Source organism: Schistocerca cancellata, chromosome 4, assembly GCF_023864275.1.
Source record: "Schistocerca cancellata isolate TAMUIC-IGC-003103 chromosome 4, iqSchCanc2.1, whole genome shotgun sequence".
Taxonomy (NCBI): Eukaryota; Metazoa; Arthropoda; class Insecta; order Orthoptera; family Acrididae; genus Schistocerca; species Schistocerca cancellata.
This window is the reverse complement of record NC_064629.1, coordinates 211,145,998-211,163,673: the sequence shown is the minus strand read 5'-3', so window position 1 is coordinate 211,163,673 and position 17,676 is coordinate 211,145,998. Positions and strand designations below refer to the sequence as shown.

General features: G+C 38.7%; 1 protein-coding gene across 3 annotated transcripts in view; it reads left to right on the top strand.

Annotated features, from left to right (window-relative positions):
- Window positions 1-17,676, top strand: part of LOC126184728 (uncharacterized) — a 171,079-nt gene that overhangs the window by 118,800 nt on the left and 34,603 nt on the right. For all 3 annotated transcript variants that reach the window (XM_049927265.1, XM_049927263.1, XM_049927262.1), the window contains 2 exons: window positions 5,419-5,504; window positions 13,452-13,601. In XM_049927265.1, coding sequence (XP_049783222.1) covers window positions 5,419-5,504; window positions 13,452-13,601 — 236 coding nt within the window. The remainder of the gene's footprint in view (window positions 1-5,418; window positions 5,505-13,451; window positions 13,602-17,676) is intronic.

The window sequence follows — 17,676 nt, the reverse complement described above, 5'->3', positions numbered from 1 at the left end:
ATGCTGTATTGGACAGATGCTGTTGCTGTGTATGGTGTGAAATGTTGAAAGAAAACACCCTGATATCTGGAGGGAGCTTTATGGCCTGGACAATGTTTTTGTAGCATTCCATGGTTGAACTCATCATTCTGGAAGGCACAGTGGATCAGCAGAATATGCATCTATCCTTATTGACAATGTTCACCCCCTACATGCAGTTTGTGCTCGTCATGATGGCCTTTACCAGCAGGACAATGTCATGCGTCACACAGCTCACAGTGAACATGCATGGTTCAAAGAGCATCAAGATGAGTTTACTGTACTCCCCTGGCCACCAAACTCTCCGGATTTAAACCAATTCAAGAATCTGTGGGACTGCCTCAATCAGGTTGTTTGCATCTTGGATCCTCAACCGAGAAACCTAGTGCAGCTGGCCACAGCACTGGAGTTGGCGTGGCTTGACATGCCTGTTGGTAAACTCTCTCCCTACACGTCTCGCAGCAGTCAGCTCTGCAAAGGGGGTTATTCTGGCTTTTGACAGGTAGTCGCATTAATGTGACTGGACAGTGTAGAATTAGTGATTTCACAAACAGCTGATCCCGAGGTGGGATATGGAGTGCAGCTGCCATTCCATGTAATGTCACACCCTGTCTGGCTCCTTCACTTGTACAGTTGCTCACCACATCATTGTCCCCATACAATAAAAGACAATACAACCACAGTCCACCATTGAGAGGTGGTGCCCCACGGGCAGGTAGGTGCTCCCAAGCTCATATTCAAACAGACAGGCTGGACCAGGCTGAATTTGGGGGGGGGGGGGGGGGGGGGGAAACACTCCTCCATGAGCTCTGGTCTGCGAACAAAGTGTGAACCCCGTAATATTAAAGCTGAAAAAATGCAGGAAGCTGACAGTGGTCACTTAATTCATTCTCCAAGGCTTAAAATTGAAGCATTGCAATATGCTTATCAAGTGCAATGAATATGAGCAACAGCGAGGGTACAGCAGCATCATAATAAAATTTCTTGAGAGGCAGACTCTTTTCTGTATAGAACTGCATCAATACCTACTTACGCTTTATCACTGTACTATTTTTACATCTAAATGAAGTTAAAAAATTATTTTGCTGTTGACAAACAGTATTACAACTATATTTATCTATAAAGTTCAGTATAACAAGATATTATGCTCTTTGTATAATATTATTCGCCAAAGACGTTGTTTTGATTTTCCTTGCTATATTGTGCATGGTACAAGAATATTTTCAGGCTCTGCAGAAGACTGGATGCCGTGACATTATGCTGCAAAAATTGTGGCCTTTGCATCAATTTTATCTTGAAAATACATCTGGCTGCTCACTGCAGAAGCATGCAGCTGGCTGTGTATATAATGTGCATCTTGTGCCACTGACAAAATACAGTCCTCTGCATTTAACACCCACAGCCTGGCACAAGAGTACTTAGCTGTGATGGCAGGCTGCACAGTCTCTGGCTAGATCTTCAATCCTTGGAGACCTGCTGAACGTTGTTCATTTGTTATAGTTCGTCTTATAACTGCTGCAGTATGTACAAAAAATGTTTTATGGTGGATGGCATGGTGTAGTCACATCTGGTAAAAAGATAACCAATCTGAATGCAATGATACTACACAGATACTGCAGAGTTTTATTATCTTGTACAATTTTGATGAGAACCACCAGTACCAGCTAATATTCTTTATTAGTCATCTTAAAAATATCTTGTGCTTTTCATATAAGTAGGCTTGGATGCTAATCCATAAAAATTCTGATACTTTCTTTCTGTCCAACTTCTGTGTTACACTTTTACTATTACACAATCTGTGGGTTTCATTGCAGTGAACATTGCTTACCAATGCTGTAGAGGGTTTTTGAGATGTAATGTATGATAGATTTTGATATGTAGACCTTACATGAAATAAAAGCTGTGGATTGAGCTTTGTTAGATTAAATTACTGGATTGTTGGATTTGACTTGACCAGTCAAAATTTGGAGAAATGATTTTGATGTGTAAAATCAGAAATTCTGAGTCTAACTTAAAATGTGTGCTTTTACATAAATTGTACATCTTTGTGTAACACTTACCAGTCCTATCAACTGCTAATTTTTTTTAAATTCCAGAATTTGCAGAGTTTTCCATCCATTAGTGTGGAGTTGTTTAGAAGCAGCTATCCTCTTAGTACATCATTTCCTCTAATACGTTTCTCATTTTTGTTTTCCTTTATCAAGGTTTTTGTGATATTAAATCACAATAAGGACTTGTATAAGTGTTGTAGGAAGGTTCTAGTAGAATGTAAATGGCTCTGAGCACTATGGGACTCATCATCTTAGGTCATAAGTCCCCTAGAACTTAGAACTACTTAAACCTAACTAACCTAAGGACATCACACACACCCATGCCCGAGGCAGGATTCGAACCTGCGACCGTAGCAGCCCCGCGGTCCCGGACTGCAGCACCAGAACCGCTAGACCACCGCGGCCGGCAGAATGTAAATACTCTTGGATTAAAGGAGACATCTCGCCAAGAAGCATAAGAGTAGAGTTGTCAACAGGCATTTACAAAAAGAAAGAGAAACTCCATAGCTTCTGGAGTAATCCTTTCTTGAGCTAGAGTTAAATACAGACATGAAGGCTTGTAAAGGAGAGAATCACAGTGCACTTTGACATATAAAAGGTAACAGGTCAAAGGTCTTGGATGTACCATACTTTAATGGATATTATTTTTAACAGTTAATAAAGTCTTGAATATCTTTTATTTTATAGTGTTGTTCTTATTGAAGCATAAGACATGAGTCTGCTAATATTCCATTTATTGTGCATGCATATTTCTACTCTTTCTGTTCCTTGTTAGATAAGTTTTATTCAACAAGGAATATGGAGAAACAGATATTGATGAGTTTCATGAATTTGTATACAGATTAGCCCAAAGGTCATGGGTTCATTTTGCACTCACTCTTAGGATTTTACTCTATCCCTTCTAACTTTTTTACCTCTGGCACTGTTTGTCAGTGTGACAAATGCTGAGTTGACCAGTGGTTTGGAGTTACTCTTAAACTGTAGGTGCTCCTGTCACTGGCTGGGTGAGCCGGTTAAAAGGTTGGAGGAAGGCAACGGCATCCCACCTCAAAAAGGACCATGCCTTGTAAAGCAGCATAGCATTCAAACCAACCTTCAGATTCATGTTTACTTTTTCATACAAATTAATAACTGTTCTATGGCTCTAGAACAATTTCATTTTATGGCGTAAACATGATTTTCATACAATTATCAGAAAGATAAACTTCAGTCGTGAAGCAAATTGCCTCTTTCTACTTGTAACATACTTGGAGCACTATGTTGTTTGATGTTTCAATGGGTACAAATTGTGAATTGTGCCTCTGGTCTACTAGCATCCCTCTTCAAACAATACAACATGCTTGAGGTATTTAAATTCTGTGTGAATGATCAGTTTCATTTAAGATTTTCTGGCCGAACAAAATGTTAAGTTTTAAAGAAAATGTTTCACACAGATGTTTTACTGAGGAAACAGCTGTTTAAATGGGGGACTAAAAGTAAAGATACCAATTCATCGCACAGTGAAGGCATGGAGTAGTAGCAATGGTTGTGGTCATAATATGGATTCAAAGCCAAGACACACGTTCTTCTTTCTTCTTCACCTCAAATGAGCCACCACCCTTGGCATTGATATCTGCTTCAGTTAGATATGTATATATCAAACCCACCAGCAACCAACAATACCATATCTTCAATAGCTACCATTACTTCCACATCAAAAGATGTATTCTGTACAGTCCTGCGAACTTAGAATGATGCATCTGCTGTGATGAACAGTCCCTCACATAGTGCACTGAAAGCCTTCCCATATCTTTCACAGAATTACTACACCCTGTTGCAACTTCCTTTGCATGCTGTGTGGTTCTTTAGTGGATACAGGAGTGAGGCTATTTGTGAACAGATAAGCCGGATATTAATTTGTTCTATATCTGATATCAAATAGTAAAAATAATACATAACTTTGTTGCTGTAATGGCAGCATCAGCTGCTAACAGGAGATTTGTATGTAGAAATCTATAGAGATGCAAAAGATTCATAAATCTGTCACTCTTCAATAGAATGTCTATTCAGATGATGTTGAATCCTGGCCACTTTGAAAGTTTGTAAATGGTGTTCAGCTGGCAAACACACACAGTGGGGTCAGTGCATGAATGTTCAAACTTGAGTGTACCTGCTGCTGGAGCTTTGGAGAGGGGATGCTTGCATCTCATTGGCAGCAGCATAATCATTTGTGACAGTACCTTCGTGCCGCAGCGGCAGCTGTAGGCAACGGGGTGGCACAACTGGCATCGTGTGTATTCGATAGCATGGTTGACGAGATAGTGGCTGGTACCACACACCCAAAAAGATAGTGTGTGCTGTATTCTGCCATGTGATTATGGAATCAGAGGGTTTTGTAGAGGAATACTTAGTGTCATGCAGGTTCTCATCTGCCCCACACGACTAGTGCCATAAAGTACAAACATACTGTTCATTCGATTGTATAGAATCATACAGGCATGTCTTACATCTTGAGTTAGGTAATGGCTTGTTTGCAGCAATACAGGTATCCACAGGGACAGTGTAATAGCATCTGGAGCATCACAAACTGTCTGCACAGTGACTATTATTGTGGCTTCCTTTGATGCAGCAGCAAAGAGAGACGGGCCATTGCTGGTGCGTCCAATGACAACACTGAACACAAGAGTGGCACAATATATTTTCAAATGAGTCCCAGGTCTACGTACAGCAGGAGAATGAATGTTGCCAGCATGCAATCATTATCATAATATTGGCTCAGCACCTGGGGTGATGGTACAGGGTGCCATTAGGTAGGCAACATTGTCATCTTTTGTTTGCAAACCTGTTAATGTGGACAGTAACCAAAACATTTATGATTTGTTGAGGCAGGGATTGTGATTTAGCTTTGAAGTCTCCATGATCTTTCACCAAGATAACATAAGACCACATGTTTCTGGTGCTGCACTGATATGTCTTGATACAGAGGGTGAAGTTTGACTTGGTGCACAGTGGGATTAGAGCAATATTATTGCTGCAGGAGGTCTCAGCTCTGTGTACTAAATTTCACACCCTGTTAACCCCCAAATCACTTACAGACTAAATTATGTATTCTCCCTACTATACTGCACACACACACACACAAGTAAAGTTTCATTATTTGGTATTCTTCATTGTTTCACAATTTTATTGCTCCGCAATATAAATAGTACTTCTATGCATGATGAACTATCATATTAATGGCAATAATTTTCGATTCATTGTATGTTTAAATTAATTCTTGTTATGTATACTTTGTTTTCTCTGATTTTTCTGAAACATTCCTGTAGCACACTGTAGTATAAACATTTATTCTGAGTATTGTTTTTCACAGGTAGTTCTCAGACAGTTCTGAGCCTCTCGAAAAGACTGCCAGAAGCAATGGAATCCCTCTTATCTACGTATGAAACGTTCATTGAGGTAAGTTGTTTTAACAGTTACAAGCCCCTTGGTTTCTGTTTGACTGCTTTCATGAAACATCTGTGTAGAATGCTCAGTGAAACCCAACGTTGCGTGATATAAATAATAATTGTTGTAAGACAAAGTATGTAATCCACATGAGTAATTTTCTAACATACAGGAGCAGCAGAAGAGGCCAGACCCCTGCTGTTTATGTTGTATATTACTGACCATGCAGACTGTGTTAATTGTAACATCAGGCTTTTTGTGGTTTATACAGTTATCTATGATGAAGTACTATCTGAAAGAAGCGGCATCAGTATTTAATCAGATCTTAATACCATTTCAAAATGGTGGGTTGGAAACTTGCTTTAAATGTTCATAAATGTAAAATTTTGCACTTCACAAAAAAAAAGAGTAAAAAAAACATAGTATCCTATGACTATGATACTACTGAGTCATGAATATAATGAGTCTCTATAGGAATTGACCAATTGGTAGTAACACTTCGAAGGGATATGAAATCAATGCCGGCCGCGGTGGTCTAGTGGTTCTAGGCGCTCAGTCCGGAACCGCGCGACTGCTACGGTCGCAGGTTCGAATCCTGCCTCGGGCATGGATGTGTGTGATGTCCTTAGGTTAGTTAGGTTTAAGTAGTTCTAAGTTCTAGGGGACTGATGACCACAGATGTTAAGTCCCATAGTGCTCAGAGCCATTTGAACCATTTTTTGAAATCAATGATCACATATGCTAAATCGTGGGTAAAGCAGGTGGTAGACTTAGGTTTATTGGTAGAATACTGGGAAAATGCAAATGTCTGCAAAGGAAATGGCTTACAAATCACTCGTGTGATAGTTGAGAGCCTATTGCTCAAGTGTGTGGGAACCTGTACCAAATACAAGTAACGGGGGATAGTGAACGTATACAGAGAAGCCACAACAAATGGTCATAGGTTTGTTTGATCCATGGGAAAGTGTCACAGAGATTCTCAAGGAACTGAACTGGAAGACTCTTCAAAATAGACGAAAACTACCCAGAGAAAATCTATTAAAGTTTCAAGAACCGGCTTTAAATGATAACTCTAGTGATATACTACGATCCCGTACATATCACTCACATAGGGTTTTGAGGATAAGATTAGAATAATTACTGCAGTCACAGAAGCATTCAATCAATCGTTCTTCCAGTGCTCCCCATGGGAATGGAACAGGAAGAAATCCTAATAATTTGTATAATGGGATGTACCCTCTGCCATGCACCTCGAAAAAGGTGGTCTGCAGAATATAGCTTTAGATGGAGATAAATTCCTTAAGAGTTTAATTTGGAATGAGTTTAAAAGTGTCACTGCTAAATGAAGTGTTTAAGCAGGTGTCGATAATGGTATTGAAGAAAATGAGTGCTATAAGAAAATAGTATTATTCATCTGTAAGTCTAATGGAAAAGATAATCATCTGTGGTGGTAATGTGGCCATAAATGAGAGGCATTAATTAGGATACATTCCTGACAGTCTGCCAGAATGGTGGTGATCAGCAGTGTATAAACTCAGAATAAAAACTTCAAAAAGCCAAGATCACTAGTAAATTATTTATTTGATTAATTAGGATTTCATTTATAGGTAGTTCATGAAATATATCATGATAAACTGATAGGCAAAGAAATAAAATGTCACTAGGTTTCTGAAGAAAGAGATAGCACACATCTACCAGAATAGTTGAGATGGTGTATGGGACTTTGGCTTCACCCTCACATTAACATTTTCAAAAAGTCTTTCAGAGGCTAACTTGGGGGAATTATGAGAAGGGCATTATGAAAGATGAATAAGTTTTAGAACATGTTGAGCATGAATTTATTACTGAATTTATATTATGGCAGCAGAAATTCTTATTTTAGAGCAACTAAATCAGTCATAAAATAAAAGCTTTAATGTGTATATCTGGAGTGTGCTTTTTTTTAAAAAAAATCTGAACGTCACTAAAAATTAATGTAAATAACCTGGTGTATTATAGTATTTTAACTTACATCTCATCTCTTTAAACTATCAAAGCCTTCTAATTGTATCACACATTTCATGTGTGTTGCAAAATTTGAGTGCATATTATTCCCAGTCCCAGCTTGAAAACTTTCTAATTAGGCTGTTAAGCCACTAGACTTGGTGTTGGCAGGGGAAATTTTCTAATCCTCATTTGGCCATCAACCCCTAGTTTTTCCATGGTTTCGTAGACTGATTAAGATAAAAGGCATCAGCAAATCCTTCCTATTCATCATCAATGATCTTTCTTTCTTTCTTTTCTCCCTTTTTTTTTTTTTTTTTTTTTTTTTTTTTTTTTTTTTTTTTTTTTTTTTTTGGGAACCTTTGAACCATTTTCATGTAGCTCATCATTATTTTTTTATTGTGGAAAATATACATGAATTTGCTTAGAGTACCTGCCCTTACCTTCCTTGTTGGTGCCTTTGGTATCCTCTTAAATTATGACTAACGTTAAATAAAGTGAAATTATTGTCCACTAAAGATTCATGCAACCATTACAGTCCTTTACAAGGCATGGTCCTGTTGGAGGTGGTATGCCTTTGCCTTTCTTGATCTTTGAATTGAATTACTCAGCCATTCATAGAGGGAGTTACAATTTAATATTGATACAATGGTGCAACTCGGTATTTTCCACATCAACAATCATTGCTTGAGGTGAAAAAAGTGATAAGTGACAGATTAAAATCATAGGAATGGCCAGGGATCCAAATTGTGATGATGCAATTTGTAGCTTGACACTTTTCCAACAAGCCACTGAGGTCCACTAAGCGTATTACAAATACTTCATCTCTAATCTTAAAAGTAACATGAGTTATATCCTGGCTTCAGTGAACTATGATTAGGAGTGTTCACCCAGTTACTGTCTTCATTTTATGGTTGCTTAATGGATGAATGTAAAAACTGCAAATTCAATAATTTTTTTACAAACTTTGACTCCAGCCAGTGGTTTTTATACATAAAAAAATGAAAAATTGTTGTCTAGTTGTGTTCCACATTAAGCTCTAAAAATCCTCATCCTGGCTTATGGAAATTGTTCTTGGGTTTGAGGAAGTCAAAGGCATACAATTAATTCCATTGGACAATGCCTTCTAAATCACTTTCATGTGACGGAAACAAGTAAGAATCGCCCCCGCCCCCTGCACTACTTACGTAAAATAATCAGAATTAGAAATGGATTTTATTCTCTTCTTTCTTCGGGAATCTGTTAAATGTTGTAATTACGTCCATGAAATCATGTTTAAAGGTAGAAGATTTAATACATCACTATTATTGTTAATCAGATAAATTTGATAGGAACTGACAATTAATGTGAGGTTTATTAATTAATGATTTTAATTTCAGTTGCTAGTGAACAGGGCTTGTGTTGTTCAAACCTGTACAGTGATCTTTTTTATCAAGATGTCTGCTGACTGTAGATATTAAAAACATAAATTTTTATTCCAGATGTTGTTGTTTTAAGCTTACAACCTTGTATTTGAAACCCAGAGTACTTGTGTGTCTCACATGGCATAGACAATGTATTTTAATGCCATTCAGAGGTCTAACATGTTTTAACTATAAAAATAAAGATGTTAAATCTGTCAGATGTAGAGAGATGCCATATTTAAGACAGATCTTTTTATGTTATGGACACCATAACAGGGTAGGGGGACATGAGGAACAAGAGAGGCAGTTCTGGCACTGAGACTTCTTATCAAAAAGGAAATAGGGAGAACTAAACCAACTTATTCTTTGTAGACATGGAAAAGTCAATTGATAATGTTATGGAGCCGCGCGCGACGGGTCCTGACGTTTCATCTCGGTGTGGCCTGTTTATTCCATCCGCCGCCACCAACCTGCCTGCATCATTGTGCTCGTCTCATTCTTGATAATGTTGTGTTCCACGCCCTGCTGCGATTGAAGCCACTATCCCGATTGACCAGGTTATCACTGTGACCCGTATCTCCACTACCGAAACTCAAATTAGATGTGCTCTCAAGATAGGAAAGAAGAAGAAGAAGAAGAAGAAGAAGAAGAAGAGGAGAAGGACCGTCAGGAAGAAGAGAACAACAATGGTCTGCTGTTCCTCTCATATGCAGGGCCGCCCACGGCCAAGATTGCCAGGATACTGGAGAAGAACAAGATAAAAACCATCATCCATCCTCCAGCAAAAATTGGAAATATGCTGGGCTCAGTGAAGGACAAATTGGGTCTAAGAACACCGGGTGTCTACAGTATTTCCTGTGAATGTAGGAAACAATATATCGGACAGACACAGTGTTGCATAACACAACGCATCTCAGAACATCCGAGAAGCATCCGCCTCGGACAAACAGAAAAAGCCGCGGTAGCGGAGCACAGCCTCAGTGAAGAACACACGTTTCAATTTGAAGAGACCAAGAGACTGTGTAGAGTGAAAGGTTTCTGGGACTCTATTATTAAAAAGGCAGTGGAGATACGAGTCAGTGATAACATGGTCAATCGAGATAGTGGCTTCCAACTCAGCAGTGCATGGAACACATTATCAAGAATGAGCCGAGAGCGCACCGATTGAGGCAGGTTGGTGGCGGCGGATGGAATAAACAGGCCACACCGAGACGAGATGTGAGGACCCGTCGCGCGCGGCTCCTCCCCACCATGTGCTGCTGCACCGATTGGCCCGACCGGTGCCGAGGATGCAGAGATGCCCGTGGTCCAGCGGCTATAAAGATCCGGACAAGACATGAACCTGACACTTTGCCTGAAGATGGCAAGTAAGAAACTTCCTGAAACGTTGCTGGAAAACAACACATTGACTCGGCTGTCAACCTGAGAAGATTTTATCATCAAAGCAGAACTTAGATCACCGGAGGTTAGTGTATTTGTGTTGGGGAAAGCATTGTCACCCTCCCACAGTGCTTCCATCAAAGACCCTTGTCGTGTGGTTTTGTGTAAGCAGAACTGACACAGGGCCCTTGGGGGTGACAATTGCTTCTGTATTTGTGAAAGTCACAATTGAGCTTGTGATGCACCAGAAGTACTCTCTTCATTTCAGAATAAGAACACAAACAGTGCAAAGCATATTGGAGTACCAAACCATTTGTTAATGGCTACTGCCCAGTTTCTTGCTGAGGATTGGTAGTGTCATAAAGCTGCTAATTGAAGCCCAACTTCTACTAGTATTTTATGCAACCATAGTTCAAAGCACATCACGTAAAACTGCCTTGTTCCCGCATAAAATGACATGCTCAGTAACAAGTTTTGCAGCACAAGTTTTTTCTTTGTTGCTACCTTGTAATATAATGAGTGTTTATTCTCAAAAGGTTTATTCTTGCAGCAAATATAGCTGTGTATAACAACTGCTATCACAAGGGTCCATTAGTTGAATTGTTACTCATAAAATGTCATCACGAAGGTGAAGGCTCTATTAATAAATGTGTGTGTGTGTGTGTGTGTGTGTGTAGCTGAAAACATAAATCTAATCTGAGAGGAAGGAGAAAACTCTTTAATGTTGAAAAGGTGACTTTTCCAGAATTGTTCTCTTCTTAGGACATGGTTTTTCTTCTAAATGATAAATTCTCAAAGTTACATTGGGGATCCTGTTGACTAGTTAACATTGTGACTGGGAACAGTGCACATAAAAAGAAAAAGCTCCCAAGTAGGCAAGTAACACACCCTTTATTAGGAATAGTGGAAATAAAGACACTGCGATAGCCACATGGGTTGTCATTGAATTGGTCATAGAACAACACAAAAAGCAACTTCTGAATGTAATTTGCTGTACTACAGTCTGATGATAGTTTTGTTAATTGATGACTATTTCTAAGTATGCATCTGCTATGAGAGTCATAGTCTAATGCCTACATGCTGTCAGGCTACAGGCTGGGCTGCTATCAGATGTTCACAGTAATAAAGTTTACAATAGTTCGATTCCACGTCCGAAGCTCTGAGTCATCAGAGACCATGGTTGATGAGGCTAAGGCTTGAGTAGAGTGGCTGGTAGCTCAGGAGAATGGTGCAGGTGAAGACGGAGAAAAAGTCAAAGGCCAGAGCCCCCAGAGGCCCAGCTCAATAAGGAGAAGGCTCGTGGTTGACTAGGTGGCTGCTCTAGAGGATGGTGCAGGTGAAGTGGTCCTAGATTGGCAGCTGGACTCAGTCCAGAGTTGGCAGCTGCACTGTCGGGGACCTGTTGCAGAATACAACTGTTTCAATGGCTGTGACTGATCTGGCTGGCTGTGGCCATGCATTGTCATAAATACTGTAGCAGTGGTGTTAAATTGCACGGCCTACTTACAGACATGACCTTGCAGATGCGAGTAGTGCTGCGATTGTCATGCCTTCTCCTGGCGCTGAAAAGCATGCCTGTTGATGACACAGACACAGCTGGTCACTACAGCATCTGCCATAGTTTCTCATGATGACTACCTGTTGCCACTGATGTTTTCATCCTGGACTGTTGTTTGGTTCTCAATGATGTGACCCCAGGAGGCCTGTGTTGTTGCTGTTGCCATCTGGACTGTTGTGATAATTCATTCCTCATGTGATCATTCATTCCTCAATTATGCGTCACCAACAGGCATGCGATTCAGCAATATACAAAAATGGTCTGTATTGCTGGCAGACGACCTCTCTCTATTCAGCAGTTAGCACATTACAAATTTGTTACAAATTCTTTCGTTCATATAATTGCAACTTTTTTCATTCTTAAGTGTTATCTTTGTAGTTTTAGAATTTATTGTTAATAGTGATCACTTTTTACTACTGTAAGATTAGAAAATAAAATTTAGTAAGAGTGCCTTCTAAACCATTGTGAGATAAATAGCTGCAGTGACTTTGATTCCTCTGTCTTCTTGTTCTTTGAAGTATTAACATGAAACTGGAAATTTCTGCATAATACAGAGATAACCACACAGTAATGCTGCAGCCTGACTGAGTTGAAAGCTTAGTTTGAAATTTGAAAGTTTAGTATAGTATATGTATCGTGCTGTTTAATACCTCAACTATATGGTGAGAATACATTCCATACCTGTGAGTAATAGGTTATATTTACAGTTTATGCTGTGTAATAACCACACACTGCTTCATTTGCATAAAAACCATCAGTCCTGCTCCAGTCCATGGCTGATTTAGGCAATGTTAAAAGGGTGCATGTCATTTAATCCTTCGTAAGTCAGCTGTTGATTGTAGCATGACTGAAACACTGACTCTACAAATGAAGCAGTATGTTTATATGACAAATACAGTCAAAACTGCGGTAACTGGACTTCCCTTTTTGCCTCTTTGGCTACAGCAGTGTTTCATTCTTGCAAGAATGATTGTGTAATTTCCCTTTGACAATCATTTCTGGATCAGATCTATGCAAGCATGTGACCAAGCTTTATTTCATGATAAACAAGACCCTTTTCGTAGTAAATTATTTCTAGAAATGTTTTATCTATTAAAGTCATTTTTATATTAAATTAGAATTACATACTTATGAATTATGTGCACACATTAGAGTACAATGAAGGAAGAGACATGTGTCCAAAACACATCTGAAAATAAATTTTGACAGTGGCTAGTAGCTTATTCATTTTACAATAGGTTGCAATGTTGCTGAATACAGGTAACGTAATGCAGTTGTTGTCGCTGTTCATTTATCTTTGTTACTTTTCCTGTCATTAATACCAGAAGCCCTTCAGTGATACCACCAAGATTTGAATAAATAATTTTAAAATTCTGTACCATTTACCATTACATTTCTGATATGCCCTTCATTCTGTTTGTCAGCTTGCTAACTAAATTTTTATCAGTTAATTTATTAGCACTCAGTTAGTGTTTTGAAAAGTTTGGTGAAGGAGCAGAATTAGGTAGTTGACATGAATTACTGTTGTGTAATGTTGCCATCCCTTGAAAAGAAATGTGACTGAATATTTAATATACTGTGAGAGTAAATTCACAATTATGATATAAACATAAATTTTCATATTTTTCCCCACAGGAAATCTGCACTGATATAAGGATGTCGATGATGAAACGTCAACTGTTCAGCGAACATTGTGCTTCATCTCCACAGTTACATAGTAGCAGCCCTCTGTCAATGTTAAATGATACTAGTCCTCCACAAAGTGGGTCATCATTTACACCTCAGGTTGGTATCTTATTGAAGTGTAAGAATAATATCATTTTGCTACAAACAAGACACTCCAACTTTACCAAAACTAAGCATTGAGAATGAGGTTTGGCATGCATACAATTTGTGGGTTACACAGGAGACAAGAAATTGTGTAATAATTTTTTTTTAATTTGCATATGTCAAGAATTTTCTGTGAATGCAGAGAGCAAGTAGCTTTCTACCTGTTTCCAACAGTATGAAATCATATTGATCTAAAATTACTTAAGCATTATTGAAGTCACTTTGTAAGTATTTTCCAGCAGCGCTTGGTAATGGCCTAAGGCCAAAATTGCAGTAGTGTAATAAAAACTTATAACTGTTACTGACGTAAAGATGATGTCCTAAAAAAAAAATAATTATAATTTTATGACTGTGACTCACAGTGACAAGTGGATTGATCACTTTGTTTGCCACACAGACTCAGTAACATACAAATGTAACTTCCACTGCAAGCAGGTCATTTAGCAACACTGTTGGCCTATATTTGAGGCTCAGACTGCCATTTTTGCCTCTGGCTACACTTGTAAGTGTCCATCCAATACAAATATAATTGAATGATCAGTTAAGTCTATTGTAATAAATTGTGAAGAAAACACAGAAACATTCCAAACTGAAAGTCTTGGTTGGCTTAGAGTTCAAAAGATTTCTAAAGGCATTTGGACCACATTCATGTGCTCAGTTCACAGCTCACATGAAACTTGAGTTTGAAAAAGGGGGAGGGAGTGTGTAGCTGGAAGATCAGAAAGCGGTCAAATCCAGTGAATGGTGTGCACAGAGAGAGAGAGAGAGAGAGAGAGAGAGAGAGAGAGAGAGAGAGAGAGAGAGAGATCTACATCTACATCTACATCGATACTTTGCAAATCACACTTAAGTGGATGGCAGAGGGTCTGTCCGTGTGTGCTCCGATTTTCCTTATTTTATTATGATGATAGTTTCTCTTATGTAGGTTGGTGTCAACAAAATATTTTTGTATTTGGAGAAGAAAGATGGTCACTGAAATTTCATGAGAAGATTCTGCCTCAACGAAAAGCACCTTTGTTTTAATGATGCCCACCACAAATCCTGTATCATGTCAGTGACACAGTCTCCCCTATTTCACGATAATACAAAATGTGCTGCTCTTCTTTGAACTTCCTCGATGCACTCTGTTAATCCTATTTGGTAAGGATCCCAGACCGCATAGCAGCACTTCAAAAGAGGATGGATAAGTGTAACATAGGCAATCTCTAGTAGATCTTCTATATTTTTTAAGTATTCTGCCAATAACACGCAGTCTTTATGTGTGTTCTTTCCAATTTAAGATGTTTGTAATTGTAATTCGTAGGTATTTAGTTGAATTTATGGCCTTTAGATTTGCCTGATTTACTGTGCAAGGATTCCTTTTAGCACACATGTGGATGACCTCAAACTTTTCATTATTTAGGGTCATTTCCCATTTTTTTCACCATTCAGATATCTTTTCTGAATAGTTCAGTGATTTGTATTGATTTTCTGATGACTTTACTAGATGATAAATGACAGCATCATCTGCAAACAACCTAAGGCAGCTGGTCAGATTGTTTCTAAATCGTTTATATAGATAAGGTATGGCTGAGTGCACTTGCGTTTTACCGAATGACTTTCTATCAGTTTCTACAGTGTGTGACCCTTGTGACAGGAAATCGTGGATCCAGTCACATATCTGAGACAATATTCCATTAGGATTCAATTTTACTACAAGCCGCTTGTGTGGTACAGTGTCAAAAGCCTTCTGGAAACATAGAAATATGGAATCAATTTCAAATACCTTGTCAGTAGCACTCAACACTTCATGATAGAAAAGAGCTAGCTGTGTTACACAAGAACATTTTTTTCTAAATGCGTGTTAACTGTATGTCAATAGATCATTCTCTTCAGGATGATTCATAATGTTCAAACACAATATATGTTACAAAATTATGCTGCATATCAATGTTAATGATATTGGCCTGTAATTTAGTGGATGATTTCAAGAAAGGCATTGAATATTGGTTTGTAATTGTAATTCCTAGGTATTTAGTTGAATTTATGGCCTTTAGATTTGACTGATTTACTGTGCAAGGATTCCAGTCTTTGGGTACAGATCTTTTGTCTAGTGAGCGGTGGTATATGATTAGTAAGTATGGAGCTACTGCAACAGCATACTCTGAAAGGAACCTAATTGGTATACAGTCTGGACTGGAAGACTTGGTTTTATTAAGAGATTTAATTTGCTTCTCTACTCCGAGCGTGTCTGCTTTTGAGTTACTCATGGTTGCAGCTGTTCTTGATTCGATATATGGGGAGCTTACGTGTGACACTCTGTATTTTACCTTTTTTGATCTTCCTGTGTGGTACACGTAGGAGGATGCAGTATATTGCGTGACTCTTCGGGGAATGTACGCTCCAGAAATTTTAACAGTAAATCACATCATGATTCATAATGCATCTCTAGTTGCATCTGTCACAGGAATTGGATGAGCATCTCTGTGGCTATCTCACATTTACTTGACAAACGTATGATGAAATGCACTGCTATCCTTTGGATGTTCTTTATTTGTTGTGGATCCCAGGTTGATAAGCAATATTAAAGCATTCATTGAACAAGGATTTTGTAAATGATCACCTTTATGGGTAGACCAAACTTCTTGAGAATTCTTCCAGTGAATCTGTCTTGCATTTGCCTTCACTGTGTTTAATTTTATGTCTTGATTCCATTTGAGAATCGCTCTATACTCAAAAGTCCCAAATATTGAATGGATGTAACTTCTTCCAGAGATTGTTCAGCCGTCATGTAACCATACAAGAAAGGATCTTTTTGCCTATTTATGTGCAATACATTACATTCATGTTGAAGGTCAACTACTGATCTCTGCAGTAACTGTTGAGCCTAAGGAGGTATTCCTACATTTCGTTATAGTTTCATAGAAGTGTAACTTACCTGCATACAACAGAATCATCTGTGAACAGTAATGGTGCTATATCATTCCCATGATGTATATTTGAATCTACTTTCAGGTCTGTAGGTTTCTCTTTGTTAAAAATGACATGCTGTGCTATATTTAATAGGAGCACTTCAATCCAATCACAAAGCAGTTCTGATATTCCATATGCTTGTATTTTGTTCATTAGGTGACAGTGTGGAATTGTATCAGACACCTTCTGGAAGTCAAGGACCATGTTGTCCTGGAGGCAAATATTTTACTGCTTTCTGGATCTCTTGGATGAACAGGATGAGCTGGACTTCACATAATTGATTGTAGGATCCATGTTTATTGCTACAGAGGACACTTCGGTCTACAGAAAGGTCATAATATGTGAGCGTAAAATCTGTTCCAAATTATATAACTGACTGACGTCAGTGATACAGACTTGTAGATGTTGGTTCAATGGCCCTTCTAGAAAATGTGAATGTTTTCCACATTTTTCCAATAACTAGTAACATTTTGTTCCTGCAGCAACCTATGATATATTCCTTCTAGAAGAGGAAAGAAGCCTTTCCCATACTCTGTACAGAATGGTGTAGGTGTCCCATCAGATCCAGTCCTCTTTCCTCTTTTGAGTGAGTGATTTTAGTTGATTTCTGTGTGAAGATTGTTTGCAATGTCTACAAATTAGATCATTTTGTGACTACAGTATGTCGGCTGGTTCTTGCATGAGAGAACAATTTTAAATACTACCCAAGTGAGTTGAATATTGCATATGGGTGAGTGTCCATTACAAAACAAATCCAATATAGCTGTAGCTGAATATAAAATCTATTTGGATGTAAGTAGAGAGAGTGGAGCAGTAGTGTACTCATTTAAGTTGGTGAACTTCACTCATGAACCATGGACCTTTCCGTTGGTGGGGAGGCTTGCATGCCTCAGTGATACAGATAGCCGTACCGTAGGTGCAACCACAACAGAGGGGTATCTGTTGAGAGGCCAGACAAACATGTGGTTCCTGAAGAGGGGCAGCAGCCTTTTCAGTAGTTGCAGGGGCAACAGTCTAGATGATTGACTCATCTGGCCTTGTAACACTAACCAAAACAGCCTTGCTGTGCTGGTACTGC